The 27,787-nt window shown below is 39.4% G+C and overlaps 2 protein-coding genes across 2 annotated transcripts; one reads left to right on the top strand and one right to left on the bottom strand.

The window, feature by feature from the left end:
- The first annotated feature begins 12 nt into the window (after positions 1–12).
- Positions 13–26,378, top strand: LOC119728967 (acyl-protein thioesterase 1-like). Its single transcript, XM_038201433.1, has 8 exons — positions 13–115; positions 1,744–1,966; positions 11,431–11,462; positions 14,130–14,207; positions 15,470–15,588; positions 23,493–23,668; positions 24,160–24,327; positions 25,538–26,378. Exons 2-8 carry the CDS (start codon positions 1,763–1,765, stop codon positions 25,598–25,600), a joined length of 840 nt encoding a protein of 279 aa, XP_038057361.1. The 5' UTR covers positions 13–115; positions 1,744–1,762; the 3' UTR covers positions 25,601–26,378.
- LOC119728966 lies at positions 16,845–22,406 on the bottom strand. The gene is made up of 3 exons (XM_038201432.1): positions 22,066–22,406; positions 19,618–19,827; positions 16,845–18,911 (listed from the first exon to the last, which is right to left on the bottom strand). The coding sequence occupies exons 2-3, from the start codon at positions 19,816–19,818 to the stop codon at positions 17,205–17,207; spliced, it is 1,908 nt and encodes a 635-aa protein (XP_038057360.1). The 5' UTR covers positions 19,819–19,827; positions 22,066–22,406; the 3' UTR covers positions 16,845–17,204.
- Positions 26,379–27,787: the final 1,409 nt, after the last annotated feature.

Here is a 27,787-nt window from a genome sequence, read left to right as displayed (position 1 = left end):
ATATCGCGCACAGCTAGCTAGCTGCAGCATGCATAGCATACATATATATATATGCAGAGAAGAGCTACACGTTGACGAATTCGAGCCATAAATCTGATCAGGTTGAAGTGGTGTGGTAAGTGTTCTTTCTTGTGTTACAACTTATTATGCAATTACAATATAGTTTCAGGGGAAGTACGTACATGTATCGGTGTGGATGTGTGAAATTTGGTTGTGTTTATGTCATTGGTGATGTTGACACCGGCAACGCCAGGAATCGCGAGTCGAAAGAGCCAACATGAGGTTTCGTTAGGTTCTGAAGGTTCATAGTTCATACACTGCACCTTCAGAAATTTAAACTGCATAAAAACGTCTGGAGGGGCTTTCTAAACATACATTGAACTGGTGTTTTATACTTCATTTCTTTTCGTAATTGTATTTTCATATAATGTAAATTCTTATGTGTTTAAATACAGTTTTTATCATTTGTTAATGTGCACATTAAAACGAATGGAATTTCTCTTTTAATGTTTTTTAACATGGTGAAATAAAATATTTCATCATGGCAAACATGGTAAACAACAGCAAACACTCATTACACTTGTACACTTGTAAAGGTTTACATAGGCATATTGGTTAAGCTAGCTGATATTCAACATGGTAATCTTACTCTTAATAGCGAACTATTGAGAAGATGATTCAAAACACATACAATTGACTTTTCCTGCCCGTATCAAGATCATCGCTGATCATTGCCAAATATGGCATGTACGGCTAAGTCCCAAAATGTGAAAATGTCTTTTCGTTCTCTTACATGTACCAGTATATGGAATGGGGTCCTAAACCATGTAAACTACATAAATTTACCAATTAAATAAGGGAGTAATTACAGAATATCCAGCAACTCAAAAATAACCCCCCAAAATAGCTCACATTGTCTCAATGGCTACACAGTCAACGACCTGGGAACAAGTCAAAAGTGTTTTTCCTAGGCTGTCGGGTGGCAATGCGGATACGGAATTTTTAGTGAATCTGAGCATAGAGCAAGAAATAATGCAAAAAAACCCAATTTTCCCCTTGGGAAAAAAAAGCCTCCAACTCCAAGGGGAATAAATCAAATAAAAGTTGAATGGATATTATCGTTAAACATGTTAAATGTGTTTTCCCTGGAGTGGCTGTGCGGATAGGGAGTGGGAGTGCCATGGAGCGTGACGCGTGTACATGCTGGTAGCACTGAGAAGTTTTATTGAGAGCAATGAACCGTGACTCTGTAGCCGGCAACGAGGTGGATAGATGAGTTGTGGGTTATTCTGCAATTGTGCGGCAAGCAGAAATGAAATGTGCGGCAAGCAGCAAATGAAATGTGCGGCAAGCAGCAAATGGTGCGGTAGTGAACATTTCCTCATGGACATGGTGGAAAACCACGTGTCTCTAATGCATATTAATGAACGGGTGCAACGTCATGCAGAGTTCCATAATGTTGCAACTGCTACTTCACAGATTGCACTGTCTTTTGGGAGAGAATATTGCTCAAGTTGCGAAGCCCTGCAGTTCATCGCTTTGCCTTGTGGCATGTACACACACAATCTGCTGACAATGTAAACTGACCCATTCAAACCAGCACGTTTAAATCTTGGCTTCCATCTCCTGCAGAATTCTTTTACAGCGCCCAGTTTCAACAGAGAAAGTAATGCCTGAGTATACGTGTATGTTTATATAGTTTTAACAATGGGTGACATTGGTTTTTTTTTTCTCTTTGCTTAGATCTTGGTAAGATTGGTGGATGTTTCTCCGTGCCGTTGGTAAGCATCTTGCCGCCTCCTCCTTGAGTTGTCGTCCTACCTCCGTCTTCTCCCTTCTGACTGCCTCCCTTTTCGTGGTACGCACCTTGTGTAGCGGGGGCAAGCGTGCGTTTATGTGCGGGAATTCGGCATCCAGCATGGCCAAACCCGTCGTTGTGCAAGCCAGTGGACCGCACACTGCATCTGTGAGTATATGTAGTTTGGTAGGCTCAGGCATAGGTTGTTAGAGTGTTTTGCACGCAGACGGATACATGTACATGTATGTGTACAGGCATACATGTATACATTGCTATCTAATTGGGTAAATTCCTTTTGTTTTGCATCTTGCGAAATACACTGGCGCATACGCTTCAGAACGTGGCACATACACCAGTGTTGTAGTACTCGTACTTGGTACTCGTATACTCGAATGTCAAAGTACTCGTACTCGAAATGACGGTAACTCATACTCGGGCAGCAAAGTACTTGTACTGGACATGTCAAAATTGTGCTCGATCATCAAAGTACTCCTACTCGAATAGCATAGCAGTACTTGGGGGGGGGGGGGGAATGGTGTAGCTTGACTATATACCACAGACTTATTTTATCGATACTTTCAGTTTGAAATGGTTGATTGGCTTGTGGAGAAATCAAAGTTTCCTGATTTTCCTCTGTGCACGTCTGGACAAACCCATTTAACAGCCAGCCACGAGTGGGTCTGTATATCGGTGTGACTGGGCCTGGGCCAATTACGCACAATGAACCATTTTCCGTATGGCCGTATTCGGAAATATACAAGTACTTGTACTCGTACTCGAAAGTACAGTACTCGTACTCGGAGACCTGTTCTTGTACTCGGAGGTACAAGTACTCGTACTCATACTCGGCAACCTACATGTAAGTACTCGGCAGTACTCGGTACTCGGAAAAAAGTACTCGACTACAACACTGACATACACTTGGGAACGGTTGCACGCACTTGGAAATGGTTACAAAAATAGTAGCAATGTGAAGAACAATCAACAAATCCGATTTCAATCACATCATACATGGTTAAATATTCAACGTTTTAGCTGCCAGTATTTACAAATATTTCGGGGGTTGGGGGGGTTGGGTTTCCAGGCTCATGCTCACTGTAAAAAAAGTGTGCATTCTGGGACTGAGTCAGGTACATGGAAGTATTTTGTGAGGGATTGTTAATTTTTTTCAATTTCAATTGTGGTTTTTTTCCGGGGGGGGGGGGGGGGTGTTGCGGCTTGCACTTGTACCATTCCTTAGGGGTTTGCATCTTTTACTGACTAATGAACTTCATTGAAGAAGAATTGTCATTCAAATTCAAGTTTATTATCCGTGCTAAAAAAACATGGAAATTCAGCTTCCACTGGCATTTCTAAAAATAACATGCATCAATGCATCTGTGAGTATATGTTTGTTTAAATCTGTTGGAGTGAGTACCGTCATGCACGGTGTAATCCAAGTGTATCAACTGCAGTGGAGAAATACAAATGTAATACCTTAGTTTTCTAGTGCAACAGCACTAAAGAGAAAAGATTTCAGCAGTTTGAGAGGAAAGAATTCAACCATATTGTTTTACATTAGTTTTGCGCTTGTTGCGGTTGCTTTTAGTGCTGTATTACAGGCTTCAAATAGTCATTAGCCTGTCGAGCTGTAATCAATTATTCACAGTATACATGTATCAGGTGTAATGAAAGCTGGCACAGGTGTCTGGCTTGAGCAAGGATAGTGCTCATGAGTGCATGTCCTTCCTTGGTCGGATATTTCAATAAGAACATGTACAGTGTATCATGAAAGGGAATATATAACATTTGCAAACATCGAAAAATAAAACTACCAAGTTTTTACGAAATACCTTACTAGGATGTTGGTAAATGACAGTCTAAAGCCTTATGTAAAATTATGGCACCTGGTGTAAAGCCATTTTCAAGAAAATGGTATTTTTGTATGCGACCACCGTTGGAAAAACCTGACTATTTTTCAACTGCTGCTCAAAATTTACCATTTTTGTTAAGTCCAAATTTTGTTTGCTATTGGTTAGATGTTTATGAACGTGTGCAGGCCAGCTAGACTGGTTCCCTTACATGTACATGTACAATGTACCTTACAAGTTTCCGGCATCTATAAACTGATCCATTTCATCCTTAGTGGAGTCAGGGAGCTAGAATACTTGAACATTTTTGTTTTTCTTGGTTTTTCCAGCAGTTTCGAACACAAAACTTCAAACATGTCAGTGTAACAATATTTGATCTATTATAGGCCTACTAACCCCTCAAATACTTCATTTCTGAAAATTACAGCAAAAGCCAATGATGTACATTCCCTTTAAGTAATTAATGATTTCAAACCGTTGGTTTTTCTTGGAGAGGTGCTAATGGCTATTTTGAAGTTAGAGAGTATGAAAATCTATATTTTTATATTGGACTCACTCACATTTGTACATGTAAGTTTGTAAATTACGTAGTTTGCGATGCTCAAAACCAACAGGAGTGTTGTAAAAGGAGGACAGGGTTTTGAAATTTTGGGGGGAAATTAGGTAGGGCAACTTATGCATAATGTCCAAATCATGCCTGAACAGAATTCGAAGAAATATAAAATATATATAAATTCCCCTCCCGACTGATTTTTTTTTCAATCTGAGTGATGAAAACCTTAAAATCAATTTTGAATAGCCTACCAGTAACTGCAAGTATTTTATTTTGTTGTTTCAAATTGGTCAGTAAGCCTCGAGTGTAACGTCCGTAGCAATGGAATTGCCCATGTGCATTTTTGTTTTGTCCCTATCCCACATGCCAAATTGACCACGGACTGGCATGTTGAAACCGGAGTAAGAACTGCGGGTTGGACACATGCAGTGCATCGCACTTCGTAATGAAATTATGGAAACACCGAGCCGTGCTACAAATGATGCTTCACAGGACTACATTTGTACATATGGCATGTCATAAATGACAAGTCAGTCACTCTGCGAATCGTTATTAGCAGACATTTGTGGACTAACTGTACGCTTTAACATGCATTACGGCAGATAAATCTTGCTGGCACAAGACTATTTAATTAACAAGCCATTGTATGGCCTACATGTAGCACTATCCGTCAATCGTTGTTCATCCCTTATGTGTAATGCACATGTACAATGTACATACAGTAAAGATGTACACAGGTACTCTTTAGCATACTGGACTTATGCTGATTGTTTAAAGCTATAGTCCATCATTTGCAGCCATCCGAAAAAGTAACTGGCGTATTATTGTTGAAAAACATACTTGGTTGAAAGATAGCAAGTGGACTAAACTCCCTGTGAAATTAATCTTTCTGGCAAGCTACATGTATCATTTTGAAGTATTCAACGAAAGAAGGCCTTTCTAACGGTGCATCTTAAGACGCACCGTAGGAAAATTTTAATTAGTAGTTCGTTTTGTTATTCGGCGCAGCGCGCGCAAGCGTTGGTACAACGCACAGGCGCGCGCGGTTGCTATAATTTGTCGGATCAGTGCACGAAATCGCGTATACATGTGTAGCTGCAATTCAAAACAATTCAAAACATGATTCAGCAACTTTTGATTTGAAATTGAGATCCTAGAATGCTGTTTTTCTCGGAATATACAGCTGAAGCTGAGCTGAAACTTCATCAGGTTAGTTGTTCAGTATCCTTCAATAGATTTTGAACACTTTCGTTGCTTCAAACGAACAAAATGCACAAATTACAAATGATGGACTATATCTTTAAAGGTAGAATAGGCCTACATATCATTTGTCGTTTGTGCATTTTTTTTCGTTTTGTAACAACAAAAGTGCTCAAAATCTAATGAAGGGTGCTGAACAACTAACCTGATGAAGGTTTAGCTCAGTGAATGCTGTTTATTCCGAGAAAACAATATTCCAGGATCTCGATTTCAATTCAAAAGTTGCAGAGTTATGTTTTGAATTGGGCACGAAATCAGCATCAGGGATGTGTTCTCATTCAGCCTATCGCAGCTACTCACTGTACCGAGGAATAATAGCAACCGTGCATGCGGGTGTGTGTCAACGCTTGCACGCATCCATTTACGGCTTCGCCGAATTAAAAATGTCTTTAGATGCATATTTGGAAATGACCTTCTTTTATTGTTTTCTTCACAATTACAGCATGCCAGAATGAATAATTCCACTGGGAGTTTAGTGCCATTAGGGCCTATTATCTTTAAACCAAGTATATTTTTCAACAATAATTTCATCAGCTACTTTTACATAGGATAGCTGCAAATGATACCGGTACATGTATTGAAGTGTGTACACACGTGTGTTTACAAGACCCAGATTCAGATTTGATTGAATGAAATGGAATATTTCAAGTGTGAATGAACACAAGTACGCATGTTCGTTTGCAATTTAAATGCAGCCAGACCAGTACACATGTGTCACTTTCCATTTATTAAAATCAACAGAAACATATTTTTTTTGTCTTATTTGTTTGTTGGTTGGTTGTGTTAAATTACAAGTACAATCCAGCTGTTCACAAATTTTTTGCTTGTAAACCAAGCTGCACAAATGTGACATTGCTCACTCCTTTGTCTTTGACCAGCAATTCTATTTTATATTTACTCACATTGAACATGTACATACTCACCAAGGTGAATATATTTAAGGTTATGAAATGTCATGTTTTACGATATACCAGCATTTTTTAGCTCACATATTTTCAAAGGATGTTTGTTTTGTATGAAATGAGGCATAAGGCATATATTTCATGGAGGACAAACCGGAACAAACAAACCGTGATTTACAAATGAGCTGAACAGTAAAAGCCAGCAATCACCACCAGTCATCCTCTTTTGATGAGTTTTTTGATATATTCGTCATGCCTGTTGTATAGTTTTTTGTCATTCGATATATGCGCTTGATCGAGGGAAAATGGAGTTCAAGCTTCGGGCGGACTGAGGCTGTACAGGGCAACAGCCAAGCCATTTGCATCAGTGCGTCCGTACAATCTCAAGATCATGTTTCAGACTGCCCATGGGAGCTTTCCGTTCATCCTTTTCAAGATTTTCGTTTTTTTGTGTCTGCCGCTAAAAGTTGTTTGTCAAGCTGCTGCGGCCATAGACACAGAGTGAAGATGGAAGATAGGATCTCGATCCACCATTTCATTTGGGCCGTTGTTTACAGAGAATAATGATGGACGTGCATTGTGTGTACATGTAGCTACTGGTACTACAATGCACATTCAGTAGGCCTGCTCTGATTTGGGGGAAACAGTTATCATCTTATTTTATGTCAGTGAAATCTGTAATTTATTAGGCTGTTTTTTTTTATCTTGGGAAAAAGTGACACAGTTTAACATTTTCTGAGGTCATTTTAAATCCATATACTGTATGTAGGCCTGTTCAGGTACATCGTGTACATGTATTGGGTTGTAGTACCATAGAGCTACCGGTACATGTAGCAGTTCCTTATCCTTCCATAGTTTCATTTAAGACTCTTCAACTTAAAATCAAAAGCAACCATGCTTTAAAAATAATTTATCTGGTTTGTTAAATTTCAACCACTCAGCACAATTATATGGGTCATGCCTCTTATCGAACGCTCTTCTATGGTGAATGAACACGCGGGGAGACGGGTGCACGACATTCGAGTGTTAATTACGAGCACAATGGGTGTTGGCGTAATTAACATCGCGTAACATCATGTCGGCGATTTTATCCCGAATGACCTTTGACATGGACTACTTCATCGAGATACTGAACTGGCTTACAATGTAATGTCGTCTGTTGTGATACAGTCCAAGGGTTTTGTGCCATGCACCTCCTGGGCAAATGACAATATATCGGCTTGCGGTTTGTACAAATCGCCATGGGCCATATTCACGAGTTGGCCATTTTCGTTGAGTTCCCTGCATGTATTTCATTTTGTTAAGTGTTGAATGGGATGGCGCCAGACTATTTATGCAGGCACAATGTAGCCTTATTTTACTGTCATTTTGTTTTTATGGCTTTAAACATTAGGGAGTGTTTAATTATTTAAAATTATTTGAGGCAGACTGGAATTGATCATTATAAATTAAGTTGCTTTCATTTCTCTTCGCAAGTTCAAATTTTTTAAAGATATTGTACCTAATTTTCAATTTAATATGGCCGACTTGTGAATAAGGCCCATAGACTGCTACACAACAGACAACAAATGTATTTCATAGTGGTACATACATTTTGTACAAAAATCTGTGCAACTACCCACACATGTACACGTACATCAAACATACAATGTTAAGGGATATTGTTTGTACATTGACAGTATGTATACATGTACTGTGTCAATGGCTTTGGCATTAAAGATATACATTGTAGTCCATCATTTGTAATTTGTGCATTTTGTTCGTTTGAAGCAACAAAAGTGTTCAAAATCTAATGAAGGATACTGAACAACTAACCTGATGAAGTTTCAGCTCAGCTTCAGCTGTATATTCCGAGAACAACAGCATTCTAGGATCTCATTTTCAAATCAAAAGTTGCTGAATCATGTTTTGAATTGCAGCTATACGCGATGTCGCGCACTGATCCGACAAATTATAGCAACCGCGCGCGCCTGTGCGTCGTGCCAATGCTTGCGCGCGCTGCGCCGAATAACAAAACGAACTACTAATTAAAATTTTCCTACGGTGCTTCTTAAGACACACCGTTGGAAAGGCCTTCTTTCGTTGATTACTTCAAAATGATAGCTTGCCAGAAAGATTAATTTCACAGGGAGTTTAGTCCTCTTACATGTACTATCTTTCAACCAAGTATGTTTTTCAACAATAATACATGTACGTCAGTTACTTTTTAGGATGGCTGCAAATGATGGACTATAGCTTTAACAATCTCCAATCTTGAAGTATGCGATGCATCATCCATAAGAGATACATCATGTATGCCCGATCATAAGCCTGGTTTCACCCGCCTCATGCCTAAAAGTACAGAACCAACAATGCCCCCCCCCCCCCTACTGTTAGTGCCAAGTTACAGCAAAGCAAAGGTATATCCGCATGTCCTTGCATTTGTTTGAAGCAAAATCGACCCGACACCGCACTTCCTAATTCAGTTTTCGAGAAGTACCTTGTACAATGTACCCATCTGAATTGAAATGTAATGTCTGTGTCAGTTGACACGTCTGTGTTGAGTGTCCCCAAACGAGCGCTTTTATCACTCGCATTTTAAAACAGTCACGTCTGCTTCACAGTAAATTGTCGGCTTTTTTAGAAATATTAATGAAGATGATGGAGCAGTAAGAACTACCGTAATTGTGAAATTTACAAGCTGAAAGAACTTTAAGTGCAAATAGTCAACTGTGCTTGGAGGCAATTAAATTGCCTACGTTCATTGGCTACCCGGTAATTACTCTTCAATACAAAAACGGGTCCATTTGACGGATCAGCTAAGCCAAAAAATTAATAATAATTAACCCTAACCTTCCCAAAATGCTCCAAAATCATCTTTGCAGATGAGAGATGGTCAAAATAACCCGGCCCTTTTAGGGTTAAGCAATAACAACAAACTCTATGTTCTTTTCGATGATTTTCGCAGAGATTTTTGCTGTAAGGCGTTGTAAAACAACATCATTTTTAACAGTTCGTGACTGTCTGGGAGGGCATGTTACATTTTTTTTAATTGGAAGTCAATTCAGTGCGCCTGAATAACTTAATTTAATCCATCCTCAGAGGAATACTGAGTTCTGGGAGAGTGTGTCTATAAGTTTATCCCGATGCAGCTACATGTAACCTGCATTCTCTGTCAGAGTTTTACTTGGCATGTGCTTGAAGCAACAGTGACCTTATTGAATTTCTCCCCGGACGACATGAATGCCAATGAACAGACAAATACGGGCAAATCAAAATCAATAACAATTCAATCAAGGCGCAGTGTTTAAATTTGCCTTCATGTACCGGTAGGCATACATTGCATAGTTCTCCAGCAGCACGCTAGCACACATGGACAAGTGCTGGTTCTTGATGAAAATCTTGATGATGTGACATAATCGTTTCGCTCCATCATTGTAGAATTAAAACCAAATAAGCCATAAGTACATGTATTATCTTTCGTTTGGGGGTATTATACGAAAGAGAATAAAATTCTCCTTACAACATTGTACAATACTGTTTGTTGCACTTCAGTTGGATTCCGTTGACAAGTTATGGCTGTTTAAAGTTCGCCTTCATCGACATGTGATTGTCAGAAAATACATAGGCCTATAAAGGAGAAAAAAGCCTTTAAAGTTTTGAGTTTTGTAGTCGTGATAATGAAAGATGCCAACTGTTTTTTCCTTAAAAACACCTTTATTTCACAGTTTTTATACTATTTCTTTAAAAGGTGTGTTGTAGGTCTACATCAGAGATTACAAATTATGTCAATAAATCTGAAAGTAAGAAAAGTCACCCCATTTGGGTTTTTGCATTTTTCTCTATCGATTTGTGCCCAGTTCTGTCTCATTTTTCCAGAATGTCCTACATTTACATGTATTTTAGTTTAAGTGCATACATTGTACGTTCTGGCACACTGAATGCATATAAATATGCATATTATGGTAGTACTGCAAAAAGCAAGAACTGCAAAATGTTTATTTTGGTAAAACGAAAATGTATAGACACGAACAATTTGGAATCACTTGTAAAACCATATGCAATACTTACATGTCTACAATGAGCAACCAGAAAAAAGACAAATCGTGAGCAAGTACACAGTATACTATTTTCATTTTTATTATTTACTGTGGCTCCATTTTTGTATTTTACTGCGGCTGTATGTCTTTTGTAAGTAAAAACATTTCTCCAGTAGCGCAAAGTAACTCTAGTAGTGCAATCAGTAAAATTCAGCGCATCATCTGATTGAGCTCTGATCCGTTGTCCTTAAATGAGCATGCACAGCATTTAATTTGGCAAAAAAAAATAATACTTCTGCTTCCGATTACATGGCATTTGAAAATAGGGTAGGTGGTAGGGAGTTTCTTTTTTTTGCCAATTTTTTGTGTGTGCGATCATATGGGGGCGTCTGCATGTAATCAAGGGTAAAAGGTAGAAATTGATGGTTTTGGGTGTATTTTTCTCATTTTTCTCATAAAAAAATAGGGTAGGGGCTGTCAGAATAGGGTAGGTAGGGAAACTGAAGCAGAACTATTATTTTTTTTTGCCTTACCGTAAATTATTGCTAGGTTTTGATTAATGAGTCTTACATTTAAACGTGTATTATCAGTTCGTATAATTAATTAATTACCCAACATAATCCTGCTTGTGAGAAAGTTAATAGGGTGAAGTAGTCTCAGCCAGGCTATAAATACTAAAGAAAATATAGTCAAGTGGGAAAGATTTCTGAATAAAAACACTTTCTGGCTAAAATTTCATGGAAATAAAAATAATAAAATGTTTTTGTAGGCCCCTATTGTTTGACCGATACTCGAGATCTTACCGTACTTATAATTTATAACTAGACAAATAAATCTACTGATTCTTTTTTCCCCTTTGCCAAGAGTAGTTTCTACCTGATTTATTCATCAAATCAAAGTGTGAAATTTGAGATGGAAATCTTTTAAAAGCATGTTTGCATTTCCGGACAGCCGTGAAATATAATCTTCACATTTTTTCGTCCAAATCCTCTCAGTTCAGCTCAAAATAACTTAATTTCTTCTTCCTTTTCTTGTCTTCCGTCCACAGCTTATTTTTCTGCATGGGCTTGGTGACACAGGGTAAGTGGAGAACTATCTGCCTCAGTGTGTCGTGGGATTTGAAAGTGTTTAATGTTCGTGCGTATCCAAGGTATCGTGCGTACGCACTCATTCTCCTTTGGAGGGGATTTCTACCAAAATTGGAAATCAGAGGCTAACAGCAATTCTATTATGATTGATAATGGCCGGTTCCATTAACAACGGAAGCGAGGAGGAAGACTTCCTGAGGAAATTATACTGATGGCTGGCTCCATTTTATTTCTGATGTTTAATAAAAAAAAGAAGAAGAAACCAACAAGAAGTGGAAATGGCATTCCTAAGACTACAGCAAGAGAAAAAAAAATTATTCGGTTTCAAAGTGACTTGGGTTAAGCCTTGGACGTCAATTGGTGGGGGACAGGGGGGACAAGTGTGGGGGGGGGGGGGGAGATATCGTATCCTTTGTCCCCCCCCCCCACTTTTTTCGTCCCCGAATAAACATTGTAGCCCACAGTTGATTCTTTAGCTCAGAATAGCTGATTGAATGACTCCAATTTTGAATATGATGTTTGAAGGATGATCTTTTGCTCAAATATTGGTTAAAGTGGTCAGAAATTGCCTCAGATCATACACTCTACCACAGGGCATCTGGAATTCAAAATTTTTCCGGTCCCTTAAGCGGACCCCGAATCCCACGGTGTTAGGGCATGCGCTTTGTGCTCGCATGATTTCTGATAAAGATACAGATATATCCTCCTCTCCCCCCCCCCCCCCCCCCCACTTTTGAGAAGCGATTGACGCCCTTGGGCGAAGCCACTGTACATGAACATGATGAACCTTAATATTGAATTGGGTAAACGATGGCATGCACACATTCACTCGTACTGACATACCGGTACCTCCCTGTCCAAAAATAGCGACATTTAATTTTCTTCAGCCTTCATAGGTTGTATTTAACAGGTGACCTGTAATTACTTCAATTGGACGGAGACATTCCGTAGCCCTCAATGATTTCAGCCAGGCTATTTGATGAATTATCAAGCTATTGCCATAAAATGTCATTCAAGGGACAGCGTTGGATGGATGGATGGTTACTATTTATATCAGGCTTCCAGTGGTAAAAAAATAGATCAGCGTATTGTATGCTTTCGTACAAAGTATCGGATGATTGCAATATTATTTTAGTAAAAGTACCCGGATGAAAACAATGTTATTTTTTATATCGTCCTCATCTGGGCTTTTAACAAATTTCGCTGGTTCCTGCATAGTGAAGAGTGTAGAAACTCACAGAACTTTCAACCAGTCAACAGACATGACAGAGCGTAGCGTGTGGTGCCGTCGCTTGCGGACAGCGCGCAGCAGAATATGCGCGCACTGTTGTCAACAAACACAATGGCAGCATCGAGCGATGCAAATTGTGCTGCAGTAAGCGGGGAATATTCAACGAAATTCGAGAAATTAAGGCAGTGTCCTGAAATTTATTTCTTGCAGATCAAGTCGGCCTGATATAAATAGTATTATAACACCTCTACCACAGATTCTGTGTCTTGATTGGCCGAGAGCGAGTCACATGTTACTTTCTAATTTTGCTATCTTTCTGTGCACGGCCAAAAGTACTATGCGCATAGCAACCAAAGTACTGTACCATTAGCAACCAAAGTACTATTTCCACGGCGCGGTATTTGTGTGCAAATGCATGCTGGTGTGCGCGTTGGGCATAGTGCGTTTTGTTCCAAAGAGAGCGCGCCGCAGAGTTAAATCAAACATTTCGTGAAGGGGTAGTTTAAAAGAGAGAAATTATACATTTTCCACCAATTTGTGTTGAAATTGAAGTTTATTTCAACTGTGTTCAGATTTAAATAATTAAAAATAGTTAAACCAAGCAGAATCTGTGGGTGAAGTGTTAAAAAACAAATATTGAATGCTTTATCTCATGGTGAAGTAAAAGTAGCCTCCCTCTGCCCTCGGTGATCCATGGAGCATTCTGGTTTCCCGAGGCCATGGATCACCTCGGGAGGCTAGTTTTACTACACCACTCGAAGCATTCAATATTTGTATAATACCCCAGAGGGCATCTAATATTATAAATACATACATGTACCTGGAGGTGCACTTTACCATCCTTTGCTAATAAATTTCCCATGATTACCTGCTTGGAGTGGGGAGCAAGGGCAATGCCACATCTACATGGCATACATACATGTATTTATGTAAACATCTGAATCACTCCTCAGGCAGTTTCCAGTTAATATTCCCGGTCAAATTACTCTCTGAATTTTTGAGCTGAAAATTAATCTGGGCTGGAAAAATGGGGAAATATATTGCAACCTGACGCCACTTCAGCAGTTGTGTGCAAAGTCTACAGGTCTACGGAGAGTCAAGAACATTTTCGAAGTATTTCCTTACAAAGTTGGAAATGTGTCTCAGTCCCAGATTCATGTCTTATCATCATTTTTGCAGTGACTGACCTTCATTGAGATGATACATGTGTATAAAAGAAAAGTGGCATCAGGAGGTTGCAACATTTTTTCCGAATAAAATGCCATCTTTGCATACATGTAGCACAAACTAAAGGATATTGGTACAATTAAAGTTGGTAATGTGTTTGATTTCATAAAAATGAAATTATCTACACGGGCTCAAATGTCTTTCAAAAATGCATGCAAATGCACTGTATTAACAAATATATTTGGCTTATCGTTCATACAGGCATGGATGGGCTGCAGGTTTCGAAGACATAGGAAGATCAACCAATCTACAGCACGTGAAAATCATATGTCCCACAGCGTGAGTACAAATTTATATGCTGGAAAAAAAAAGAGAGAGAGCAGCCAAAAATGGAAAAAGGATAAAATGCAGTGAAATCTCGATAAGTCAAAACCGGCTAACTTGAAAACCCTGTTTACTCGAAGTAAGAACTTATTCCCATCAAAAGAATAGCAAATCATGTATAAACATGCCCATTGTAACTCAAAATTTCAGACAGGAAACCTGGGGCCAATTTCATAAAGCTGAAAAGCACAAAATTTGCTTAAGGTTACCAGCCAAAACTCCATGCAATTGTTATGCTAAGTAAACAACAGCTAAATACCAGTCACAAGCAATGTACATGTACATCACATGGAGTTTTGGCCTGTAACCTTATTTTACTAAGCAATGTTTTTTCGTGCTTAAGCAAATTTTCTGCTTTAGCAGCTCTATGAAATTGGGCGCTGCCAGGTGGATTTATGATAAATAAATTTGCGTAATTAGGCCACAGAAGAAACCGGTCACGTGACTGCACATAGGGAAATCCCAGCTGATCGTGGTGCTCACGAATCGTGCGGTCACGACAGACTAGACATTGACAAACGACACAAAATAAAGATTTGCTACACAAAGTAACACAGTTTGAGTGGTTTATTGTAATATCTATCCATAAAGCAGACACTTTTAGGTAAGAAAATAATAAAATCTGAACAAAGTGATGATTTGTAATTGAAAAAATACATCACTAAAACCAATATGAACAGAAGGAGACTGAGCCAAATAACGTGTCAGGCATATTGAGTTACGGTGAAACTTTGAGGACATTATGCATAATTTGTACATGATCTTGGAAAAAGTGGGAATTTTTGCATAACTCGAAACTCCGATATCTCGAAATTTTTTATATATTCCCTTGAAATATGACTTATCGTGATTTCATTGTACACAAATTAAAATAACAAATGCCAATTTTTATGAAGATTTGTTGTTACCAGGGTAGTAATGCAGGACCCTGGATGAAAGAAAAAAAATACATCATAGACTTATCGTATATGTTCAAAATTAGAAATCATTATTGAAGTGGCAATATGCTTGTGTGCAGGTGTTACGCATGCACTCTGTCTCCTTTCCAATTACACTTGTGCCTTGAAATTAATGGCTGAACGACACCTTTGTGATGCCACAAATGTGGCATCACCTTGGTAGTAATGATTGCATGATTGGTCAAAATGAGGGTACATGCGCCAGTGTGACCAACATGTATATTTATCATGTTTATGTATTACATTGTCTTATTTCAGACCTACTATTCCTGTGTCGTTAAACATGGGGATGGCAATGCCGGCTTGGTTTGATATTAGAAGCCTCAGGTTTGACGATAAACAAGATGAAGCCAGAATTTTAGAATCAAGTCAACTTTGTAAGTATATATAAGTCAGCCTTATCCATTTTTGTTTTTGGGGACGTGGATGCTCATTTCCCTTATAATACAGGATGGTTAAAAAAAAAAGGAACGGCATACTTCCTTGAGACTACCTTGAGACTCAAACCACCTGTACCACTTGATTGAGAATCCTTTTAGAAGAATTATGATACCAAAATATCCCGATTCGGTCCAGTAGTTTTTGCTGCAGAGCATGCAGAGCCTATTTTGTGAAGCACACTTCTTTCATGTGAATGTTATTACATAACAATCCCTCTATCAATTACAATGTAAGTCGAATTCCCGGGCGTGGTTTAGTAATTCATCAGGACAAAATGACCCCACCTTGCTTCACAAAATAGGCTCTCGAACAAAAACAACTACTTGACCGAATTGGGGGATCTTGGTTTCATTTTTCTTCTAAAAAGATTCTCCATGCATTGGTATATGGTTTGAATCCCAGGGTAGTAGAAGTATGCCATTCCGGTGTTTTTTTTGGACCACCCTGTACAAAGAAGTACATGTATTTACAGCCATGTTAGTCTGTTAGATGCAGGTGTATAGTGAAGGTATCACTTAATAGACTAATTACAATTTTTGCATGAGCTTTCGTAGCTACAGCTACTTTATCAGATGCAATGAAGATAGACAAAATAAGTCAGAGTTAATATACTGTCTGGAGGAAGCGTTCAAACAAAGGCCAGTGGTTACTAATACATGTAGAGTTAATCCTCATAATATAGTGGAGGTAGTGTTTGTGAGCCGTTTGTTTTTCATTCGTGTTAGAATCATTCATATAATTATTAGTTTATAATTTTATTTGATGTCTCATCATACAGTTATGTACAGGTTGGGACATATTCTTTATCACTATTTTATGTGCGGTTATGGGTCTTGTTTCACACGCACAAAAAGTGATTAAGTCCAGGTTATTAACATACATAGAATATACATTGTAAACTGTACTTTGCAAAGTTTTAAACAGTTCTTTTTCTACCCTTTTAACCCTAACTCTCCACTGTCTTTTATTATGTTTTGACAAAGTCCGCCAAAATCCATCAATCACACTGCTTCCAATGCATGCTTTGATTTAGGCCTCCAGGCCAAAGTCCATCATACTCCATCAATATTTAGTCAAAAACCAAGTCCCCAAAGTCCATCAATCACACTGCTTCCAATGCATGCTTTGTTTTAGGCCTCCAGGCCCAAGTCCATCATACTCCTTCAATGTTTAGTCACACCAGGCCTGCAGGACCAAGTCCCCCAAAATCCACCAAAATGGGGGGATTGATTTTGATGGAGTTGGGGAGGTTAGGGTTAAGGAATCCACTCACTCACTCATTCCTGTGACCTAGGAAGGTTTGGTTGGGGGGGGGGGGGGACCAGAAGGACACAGATGCAAGAAGGGTTCTCCGGCCACTAGGGTCTTCAGCCTTCTTCAACATCGTTGTGACTCCCATCCAACCCTTTGATACTTTGTCTGCCTTTACACCTGCTGCCGGCTAGTTACCTGCATGATTGTCATGATCTGCTTTTCACACGGGATTGAGATTGACAAATAAGTCCAGATAAGTAGGTTTTTTTTTCAACCAATGAAAGGGAACCAATGAACCTTATTCGTGAATTGGTTCTGCTGATGAGGAGCTTTTATGCTCTGGCAGGCACCATTCTACATTCCTAGTGTGGCCGTCCACCATGGTTATTCTCCTTGCATTCACGCGGTACTGGAAGGGCATCAGTTTATTGCGCCCCTTGCGGAAGTCGCGCATTCGCAACCCACCGTAGTGCATCACTTCATTCAGCTTGGGTACGTGATCTGTGGCTGGCACGTGTGTACCCACTCCCCCGGCCATGATTTCAGCACGGAGATAAGCCAGGAACCAGTGAGTGGTGTTGTAGTATTCTCGGTTGTTGTTGAATTCCGTCGCCAATATGGCGCTGAAACCTGTGTCCTGCCGACACATTTTTTGATATTTGAAAGTTTCAGTAGGGGGTAGCTTCTGGACATCTGCATGTGGGGTACAGTTTCCAATCCAGTTCAGTGCCTGATTCACGATTGTCGAGTACATGTTGTCATGGTTCAGTAGTGGCTTAAACACCTTCAGGAGTGTACAGAGACCGACATAGTCTAAGAGATTGGATGTGAAGATTCTGTCATAGTGTGGCAGATTCAGAGTCAGATGGTGATTTGGAAAGTCCAGACAATGAGCAAGAAAGATGTTAACAGTGAGCCGCCCCTGACTAATGAAATTGATGGTTTGCCGTAGGAGCTTGGTTACGTAGTCGTGGTACCTGGCCATCACAGACAAGAGAGGTTGCTCAGTTGACTCATCGACTCGCAGACAGTCCCAAACTATAAAAGGAGTTTGGTCAGTCCTGATGCAGTACGCAAAATCATACTCTTTGGGGGTTTTGTTGAGGACATTGGCTGATGTCCTGCCAGTGAGGGTTGGATTGTCAAAGTCAAGGCCGCTGTTTCCGCGACATTTGTCAGTGGGAAGGAAGAGTCCATGGCCAAACCAGTCTTTCATAAATTTGGCATCTCTCCTGGAGAGTCGGTTGAGAAACTGAGGAATCCCAACAATTGCCCCAATATCGCTGTCAAAGACACGCTTTCTTTGTTGCTGAAGATTGATTGAGTCTTTCGCTTTGCGATTGCACTTCAGCATCAGCCAACCTTCCCAGACTTCCTGCAAATAGCGCAAGTCTGCTTCGCTGACTGTAACAAGTCCGTGAGTCAGAGCAAAGAGTTCCTCTTGGCTCATCTTGACAAGTTCTTGCAATGTGTCCTTAATAAGGTCGTAGTCACTGGCGGAAATAAGAACTGAGTACCAGATGGTGGCCAAAGAGGATGCAATGCCTTCTCTGGTGGAGTACCTGACCATCATAGCAAGGAACATGACATTCCTGGCCATCACAAAAGGGTCAAGGTCATCCAACGTGACCTGGATATTCCCCAGATACTTAGCGGGTAAAGATGCGACAGTCAGCACGGTACTCCTCAAGTCTCCACATCCAATGGACAGCAAGTTGTAATTCTTCTTCAGCTCATCCTCGCCCATATCCCCACTCAACATGCTCAATCCTGACCACTCATTCTCCTCAAGGCGTAGAAAGTCACTCGCAATGGTGTTTCCAATGTAGACCGGTGGTTCAGGGTGCCTAGAGACACTTTCCCCTTGCCTAGAATGAAAACATCTCATTCCCATTGAGGCTTCCTTGATGTAGCTTTCAATCAACTTGCACTGTTGTTTGTGGGTGGGCCAGTTTGCCATCTGGCAAGTTGAATGGCAGTACCATGCGTTGTTACAACCAGCACACTGAAAAAGTGTAAATGGGTGAAATACAATTTTTACCTTTCTTGCTTTTCATATTACCTGTATGGGACTCTCTAAAAGACGGCCATCTCTGTAGAACTACAGAGCAGTTTTGAAAAAAATGTTCCAAACATGCGCGCTTGTTGCTCGAAATATGTTCGAAATACGGCGCAGCCGATGCGCATTATGCAAGTTGATGCTCAAATTCCAATGCACGTGGCTGATCTGTAGGAAATGACATCATTTGAGAGAGATCAGAACAATTACATGTATGTACTTTGGCACAAGTACCCCTTCATTGGTTACAAAGAGAAAGGTGGGAGGCGGTGGCTATCAACAGTCGTCGTTGGGGGCAGCAAACAAAACATATGTAGTAAATCGTGACGTAATAAATAGGACTCCCGATGCAGCGTGGTATAAACGAGTCCTGTTTATTACGTCACGATTTTACTATGTTTTGTTTGCTGCCCCCAACAACGACTTTTACACAAATTGCACGTTCGGGTCGAAACAGGACCTGAAAAACAGCTCTCAAAAGTACCTTTTGTACTCATTTCATGACAGACACAATAGTCGTTTTTATTTCATCACACCTTAGGCTACATATACCCAAAAAATGACGGAAATGTCTTCGAGCATTCCACAACCCAACCTCTTTAACAAGCAAAAGCAATGGTTTGCATAAATTGGCAAAATAACAAACAAGTACCTCTTTCAGTTTGCCCTGCTTTCCGCATTGGCTGCACCGTTTTGGCCCAAAGTTTTGGCACTCCACACTGCCATGCCTGACTCTGTCTTCCTGCAGACAGCCCCTGCTGCAGTACTCAGCCTGCGGACACTGGCTGCACCTCACTAAATCCTCTGGAAGCTGCCTCTCACAGCGCCAGCAGTGTCCTCTTTTAACGTCCATTTGGAAAAACTGTTAAAAAAAATTATATGTTTGGTAACGCAAGTCTAGTTTAACCCATTAAGTCCTGGAAATGTTTGGAGTCATTCTTTGAATGAGAAATACCGGTACATGTACATGTAAATGAGAAATACCATGCATGAGAAATACATGTTAGTGAGAAATACATGTGAATGGGAAATTTACATGCATGAGAAATACATGTTAGTGAGAAATACATGTGAATGGGAAATTTACATGCATGAGAAATACATGTTAATGAGAAATACACGTAAATGAGAAACTTACATGTTAATGAGAAATACATGTTAATGAGAAATACATGTAAATGAGAAATACACGTAAACATGGTAAATGAGAAATTTACTTTAATGAGAAATACATGTAAATTTGAGAAATACATGTAAATGAGAAATGTACATGTTAATGAGAAGTACATGTAAATGAGAAATACATGTAAATGAGAAATTAACATGCAAATAAGAAATACATTGAATGAGAAATACATGTAAATGAGAAATACATGTACATGAGAAATAAAAACATGTAAATGAGAAATACATGTAAATGAGAAATACATGTTAATGAGAAATACATGTATGAGAAATACATGAGAGTACATTTTGTATGCTTTTGAAAATGTTGATACTTGGATGATCCCTTTACACTAGGGTTTTGATTGCGGACCATTTCGTGCATTTCCAACATCAAGTAACAACTCTCGATTCAGATAATTCTAAAATCAGCCAGTGGTGGAAGGATACGAAAGAAGAATATAGTTCTCGATCGTAACCATTTGTGATCGACCCTCCAGCACAAAACAAGTCGGAAGCTGCACGGCCGTATAAATTAACCCTAACTCCCTTGAGTGAATTACTAGGATTCTTCCTCACTCTTTCAAAATCCAACACCATGATGGTACAGTTGGACTCTCATTAACCCTTACTCTCTGAGGGTAGTTTACTGCATGTCAGTTGGTTATGCCAATGCCCTCCAGCTGCAGTTTATTGGAGGATACTTTGATGTAGCAGTGAATGCTCCAATTGGCAGGAGTTGGAGGCCCTGGAGGGTACCTGATACTGACCAGCTGGGGGCACTTGATTGTTATCAGAGGACTCTCATTGTTCTCTGTGGCATGTATTGGAGTGCCTGTCCAGTTACCCTTGAAATGACATGGCAGATATTGGAGGGCCATGCAAAAAACATAGGAGATTTTCTTGAGGCACATATTGGCATGCGTTGGAGGGTCTAGTAGGGTAAGGGTTAAGGATATGTATGTATGCCTGACCCCATGTAAACCATTTACAAGGCAGTATACAATGTACTCACTGCAACAGACAACAAAACATGTAGTTGGATTTTGAAGGGTTGGGGTTGGGTTAGACCCGTGAACGTGGCGTTGTATACAACGCCACGCGTTTCCCTCGGGTAAATACAAGCGACAGCATTCTATCTTCTGATCCGCTACATATAACCATGTTTAATTATGCCCATAGGTGAATCACTTACTTGTTGGGCTTCCTGTGAATTTACGTGAGTGTTGGATCTGTCCTTGCCAAGAAATTTGATGTAAAGGACCGGTACGGCACAACTTTGTCACAACGAATGTTTTCAAAATGATCAGAAAATCAAAGACAGGCATGACACTCTGGCACCCCGAGGTCCGCATGCGCAAAACGGTAGGAGTATCACCAGTGGGTACCCGACTAACCGTCTTACATGGCAGGATGACCGTAATACCATATAAAATTCTGCGAAATCCACATCGAAAGTCTGCCAAATCACCCAGTATATATTGTTGTTCCATTGTGCAAGGGTTAATGCATACAGTACATGTATACATCTACATTGTACATGTACCTGTGTCAAAAATGATCTAACTTTAGATATAAGCATGAGAAGCTACAATAATGAAAACATTTCACTTTCAACATGTTCAATTAAGTTCATTTGTAAATTTTGTATTTTTGTGAGAAGGTACATATACATGTATACATGTAGCTAATCCATAACAAAATGGCTTGAAAATACTCAGAAATTGCACCTAAACAACCAAAACGTGGGAAATGAAAGTATTTGTCAGATTTTATCCTGTATATTTTATACATCATTGGAAAGCTTATTCAGTGTCCTTCCCACGAGCTCAAAATCCCACTTGTCAAAAAAAAGGTCCAAGTGACTGGTTTTGTGCTGGCGCAGAGGGTCGCATTTTAAAATTTAACAAGAATGATGGCATTAACAATCTCTTACCTTCAATGCTTAGCTCCTGAAATCTCCCAAATCTGTGTCACTTTGGCATTGATCCTGTATTAAAACAGAAATTCACATTCTGTTAAAAGGGTGTGGCATATATCCGATTCAATCATAAAAAAATAAGAGATTTTCTAAATCGGTCATTCTATAAATTTGGGGTCAATGTTTTTTCCTGTCCCTGTTACATCTGACATCTGTGATTTTGTAATTCTGGATGCACTTATTAGTGTATTCTTCCTCAAAGAGTGAACCAAGTGAATGAAAAAGATTTCAAAGTCTTTTTTAATTAGGCAACAGGAACAGGAGCAATGCCACCCTTTGGACCCTCCCAAAATGTATAGAATGACTTACATTGTAGTAAATACACAAACAAGTGTACACTGTACATGCACACCCATACCTACTCTACATGTACATGTACATGTTGAATGCACTCTAAGAATGAATAATCCTACAGTGTATACATAACACACTAGCAGCAGTAAAATGTACACGTACCTTCTCTTCGGAATAAAGCAAAGAAATGTGAACTCTGTTGGCTTACTCAGTCACTTGTGGTGACGTGGCAGATCACAAAGTACATCATTTCCTTTTTATATGTTTGTCATGTTCAAAGTCATCGTACATGTATAGTCTTGTTGGACTTGGAACAAGTTTAGTCTTGAACTTGTGTTTCTCATTCTGGGGAAATCCCTTCTGACTCCAGAGTGAGAAATGACGTACAGTCCCAGATTGAATTATATCCGGCAGGTGGATTTTAGTTCAGGAATGCACGTATATCTCATTCTTGGGAAATCCAGATTCTGACTCTTGAATGAGAAATACGTGTAGTCAGCAAATGTATATTCCACCTGCTGGCTATTACACTCTGTGGTCAGACATCAGTGATTTTGTTCACCCAGCAACACTTTTTGACACAGATATTTCTTTTTATGATATAGCAAACTTTTGACGTCAAACACAGGTGGAAAATAAACCTACCACAAGCATGACAAGTGGACCCACATACATGTACATGTACAATGTATTCTACTTGTATTTGCACAGTTCACAAGTTCAAAATCTAGGGAAAAAAACAGTGGAACTTGTTTTGTCACTTTGTGTTTATTGTTTGTTTTATTTCTTGAGTCATATCAGCATTTAGTGGCAGTAATATTTCAATAACAATTTTATTTACATATAGGTTCAGTGGATAGTGACATTTACCTTAATAGATAAGATTTTCACCCATTGGTGTACATGTATACAGAGGGGGGGGGGGGATATGGACTCTGCAACGTTTGCTTTTTTTTTACTAAAAACCTGGATAGTCCATCTTTTCATTTTTTTTTATTTGTTGACTCTGCATGATCACATGGATAAAGATCAGGATTTGAAAACTTCAATAACACAAAGCCTTGTACTGTTTGTCGTTCCCAACACAGTAAACAGTTTAATCGAAGAGGAAGAGAAGAGCGGCATTCCCAGCAATCGCATTGTTATTGGAGGTTTCTCACAAGGGGGCGCTATTGCCTTGTACACGGCCCTTACCACCGAGCGTCAACTCGGCGGCATCCTTGCACTCAGCACGTGGCTGCCTTTACATGAACAATTTCCTGAGGTGAGAAAAGAAAAGCGGCGACTGCTCTATGTTCCGACAACCCCTCTGACACCCCTAGTTCCGACACCCCAATGTTCCGAGGGGACGTCTCTATAGTCTGAAGTACCATTGGTCCGCAGTCTCATTGTTCCAAAGTCCCATTGGTCCGAAGTCCCACTGGTCCGAAGTCCCACTGGTCCGAAGTCCCACTGGTCCGACGTCCCATTGGTCCGAAGTCCCACTGGTCCGACGTCCCATTGGTCCGAAATCCCTCTGGGTCCGACGGCCCATTGCTCTATACGTTCCATTGGTATAAACGTCCCATTGGTCCGACGTCCCATTGATCCGACGTCCCATTGGTCCGAAGTCCCATTGGATATAATGATTATAAGTCATGTCCTACTTCACAGCAAATGAACAAAATACCGCTGATAAAGGAATAGATCGAATATTAAAAATTTACTGTGGTTGTCTTGTTCATGCATATTCATGAAAGTTTTTTATCTGAACAGAGACTTGCTGGTTCAAGCCTGGACTGCCCTGTCTTACAGTGCCATGGTGATGCAGATCCAGTCGTTAATTTTGCCTTTGGCCAGATGACGAGGGAGAAGTTGAAGACGATCTGCAGCAACCACACTTTTCATAAGTACAGCGGCTTGGGACACAGCAGCTGTCCTAAAGTGAGTCCAAACTTTTTAAGAAATATTATTTGAAGATTTTGTTTTGGCCTGTTTTGCAAACTTTAAGGGGGTACCTGTGGACAGGGTCCATACACTTTGTATGTGCATAGTTGTCTTTTCATAAGAATGGATTACGATGATATCAGAAATCAGGCGAACTAGAAGGAGGAAATCAATTAAATATAATTGTTTATACAATGCCTAGATAAATCCCCTTAATCTGATTGGTGGTCTTTTATCACGTGTTATGGAATAGCACCGCAAAAATAGAAGTTCCATTGCATGGTCAATAAAAATTCCATTGCATGGTCACACTATTGGTTGGGCTTTCACCATGATTACACAGCTCTGATGGTTCTGACGCTGTACACTCAGTATACAAATATTGAGTGGCTCCGAGTGAAATGGGAGGAATATTATCGCAAGATAAAATCTGGACTTTCCATTTCATGAGGCGAAGCCGAGTGAACTGGAAAAGTCCAGATTTTACCGAGTGATAATATTCCTCCCATTTCACAATTTAAAGCCACTCAATATTTGTTTTATATAACTGACATATGGATCCTTGTCATTTGATATATTTGACCTTTTATTTCAATACAAAATTGGTGGAAAATGTATTTCTCTCTTCCAAACCACCCCATCACAAAAATGTTTGAACCCAACGCTGTAGCGCTGTTTCTTTGGAACAATATGCGCTACGCGCAACACTGAACGCGCACACCAGCACGCATTTGCACAAAAATACCGCGTCATGGAACAAGAATGATCCTAACTGTTGAATAGTATTTCCCATTCCCCATGGGTGAATGGGACTTTTTAAGCCCCGGCGTGAATGGGAGCAACAACAAATGCCACGTGATGTGAGTTCCACCAATCAAATGACAAGGATCTGTATGTCAGTGATATAATATCACTTCACGAGGTACCAATCAGATGCTGAGGCTTAAATCAGGCATATACATGTAATGATGAGTGTTGCTCAAATAATGAATGTTTGACATTTGTGCAGTGGAAAGAATAATTTCGCTCACTGACAGATGAAATGTTCCATTCCACTTGGCTTCCGTTCCACTTTGCCAAGTGGAATGTACCATTCCATCTGTCACCTCATGAAATTATTCTTACCATTGCACTCATAAACATTCATTACTTGTATGCTATTACATTCTTCTCACTCAGATGTTTTCCTTTTGTGTATATTTTACAGGAAATGGACGATGTTCGGGATTTCCTGGTTAGCGTTCTGCCGAGCCCTTCATCCAAGAATTGACATCTATCCTGAGCCATCTTGTTTAAAAGACTGGCGTTAAGTTGGAAACTGGACCATTCACAGGGCATTAGTTGATTCTGTCCTCTTCTCTTCTCCATGAAGAAACATCTGGTGCGTAATCTGTTTTTCTTAATTTTCACCAATACATGCATAAATGTATATTGAAAATCTGATTCTGTTGACTGCATCCTGGGAGAACTAGGCTAAGTTTTAATTCAATTAATTTACTTCAGTTTAACCAAGAGAATAAGAAAGGGTCGTTCTTTTCACATGGGAATGCAAGTGCGAGCAAAGGTCGTATTCATATTTCAGCAAGCAATTTTGTTGTAATATTATAGGTACATTTATAATTGTGATTGCTTATAGTGGGTTCTATGTGTACTGACTGGCATTCCTTAGCAATGATACAATGGTTTACGGTTTCAAAAGAGGGCAATATGTTGTGTGGAACATGACAATACTATAACGAAGGTAACGAACCTTAGTTGAGAGGCATGGAAGATCTCACAAATTCAGCATCTCCGTACACCGACATTTTCTTTGTTTAATGCATTGTTATTCCGTTGTAGGCAAGGCCTATTCTGTCGTAGTGAAAATGTAAATATCTATCTAAAATAGAGTGTATAGTGTAGGGGTGTGCATTTACAGGTTGTACAGGAACCGGGGACCCGATTGGAAAAAAAACACGGGTACTTAGGCCAAAAAAAAAAGTTTCCGGTTTCTGGTATGCGCGCACGTCGCCGTAGCCATGTGCGTCGGCAAAATGAAAAAGGTTTTTTTTTTCAAATAAAAGATGATGTCTCAAAACCGCAAAACTCACTGGTTTCACTGGAATCCTGCTGCTGCACAGTTTTAACGTGTTTTTAGATGGGGTTATGATCGAGAATAAGCTTTATGTGGCCTCTCTGGACTCCCATATATTTGCACTAAGTTTAGTCGGGCACCATTTGCAGTCATCAGCCGACATATGAAGCAAAAAAAAACAGGTAAAAAAAAAAAAAAGCCGCGTCGCCGCACCACTTTTTGGGCAAGCTCCATACCAGAAACCGGAAACTTTTTTTTTTGGCCTTAAGTACCTGTTAAAGAAACCCAACCCCAGAATTCAAATCTCGGAAGTTGATGTTGAGATTGTTCATAAGGGCCGCAAGCTAATCACATTTATGCATCAGTACAGTGCAAGATACAAGTGTGTACAGTGAGCTTTATACACTGTAGCTTTACAATGTGAACTGCAACTTTCACGAACGTCATAATCGTAAATTTGTTTTGTTTTCCCATGTAGCCTGCTTTTTATTTTGAAAATTCCCCACAAATGACATTCAAAACCTTTCTTTTTGATTGTTTTAGAAGGGTTACTAAATTATTTGTAAAGTTTGTTACGGCTACCTGTTCCCATAATCTGGAACCGGTTCCTGACATCAACGGTTGGGTGCTCGGGTACCCGGCTCCGATGCACAGCCCTAGTATAGTCTATATAACATACATAAGTAGTAGGCACACAAGCAAAAACCACATTTGAAGAAACAGGAGTTACGAGTTACGACAAATAATCCACAAAACACATTTTGCAGATAATGGCTTATTTTGAGGTACTATTTCATCAAACCAGTTTATTTTGCAATATTAAACAGGTTAACTTCAAATTCTCTTGAAATTTAGTTCATTTTGCCCTTTTCATTGTCCTGATAAAGACTTTATAAAATAGGCATAAATTGTAGATTTGATTTTATTGATTTGTTAGTTATAGAATAGGTATGTTTCTAATTTATGCAAATTGGTGTTAATTCCTTTCAATGACTAAGGGCCTCCATTTTTCCCAGTATGAAACAATCATCAAAAGTTGTAATAATTTTTAATAAAATTTTGTTTGTTTAGTTTGTTTGTTTTATCTAGTTAATAGCTGCTGCCATTAATTTTATTTAATTAATGTCCTCTCTTTTCTGATTAGTGGTACATCTTTTTATGAATTGAATTTGAGAACGATTTTATTAAGTAATTCAAATTAAATTATGTGGAATATGTATTACTTGATAAGACATTATTTGTGTATATAACATTTGATACTTGTACTTCTGGTGCCAATTTTGATTTTCATCCTAAAAAATTGTTTTCTATTTTTTGCGATCATGCACTTAATTACAGAGCGAGCTCTTCCCCTCAAGAAAGCCACATATTTTAAAGGTTGAA

The sequence above is a fragment of the Patiria miniata genome, unplaced genomic scaffold, assembly GCF_015706575.1.
Source record: "Patiria miniata isolate m_02_andy unplaced genomic scaffold, ASM1570657v1 HiC_scaffold_20, whole genome shotgun sequence".
Lineage (NCBI taxonomy): Eukaryota > Metazoa > Echinodermata > Asteroidea > Valvatida > Asterinidae > Patiria > Patiria miniata.
This window is presented reverse-complemented; position numbering and strand designations above follow the sequence as displayed.

What these genes read in the sequence shown, in the direction of transcription:
- LOC119728967 (XM_038201433.1), top strand. Translation starts at nt 1,763, where the DNA reads ATGTTTCTCCGTGCCGTTGGTAAGCATCTTGCCGCCTCCTCCTTGAGT. An exon ending in CATGGGCTTGGTGACACAGG is followed by an intron (nt 11,463 to 14,129) that starts GTAAGTGGAGAA and finishes TCGTTCATACAG; the next exon opens with GCATGGATGGGCTGCAGGTT. An exon ending in TTTAGAATCAAGTCAACTTT is followed by an intron (nt 15,589 to 23,492) that starts GTAAGTATATAT and finishes TTCCCAACACAG; the next exon opens with TAAACAGTTTAATCGAAGAG.
- LOC119728966 (XM_038201432.1), bottom strand. Translation starts at nt 19,818, where the DNA reads ATGGACGTTAAAAGAGGACACTGCTGGCGCTGTGAGAGGCAGCTTCCA. An exon ending in AGCAGGGCAAACTGAAAGAG is followed by an intron (nt 18,912 to 19,617) that starts GTACTTGTTTGT and finishes ACACTTTTTCAG; the next exon opens with TGTGCTGGTTGTAACAACGC.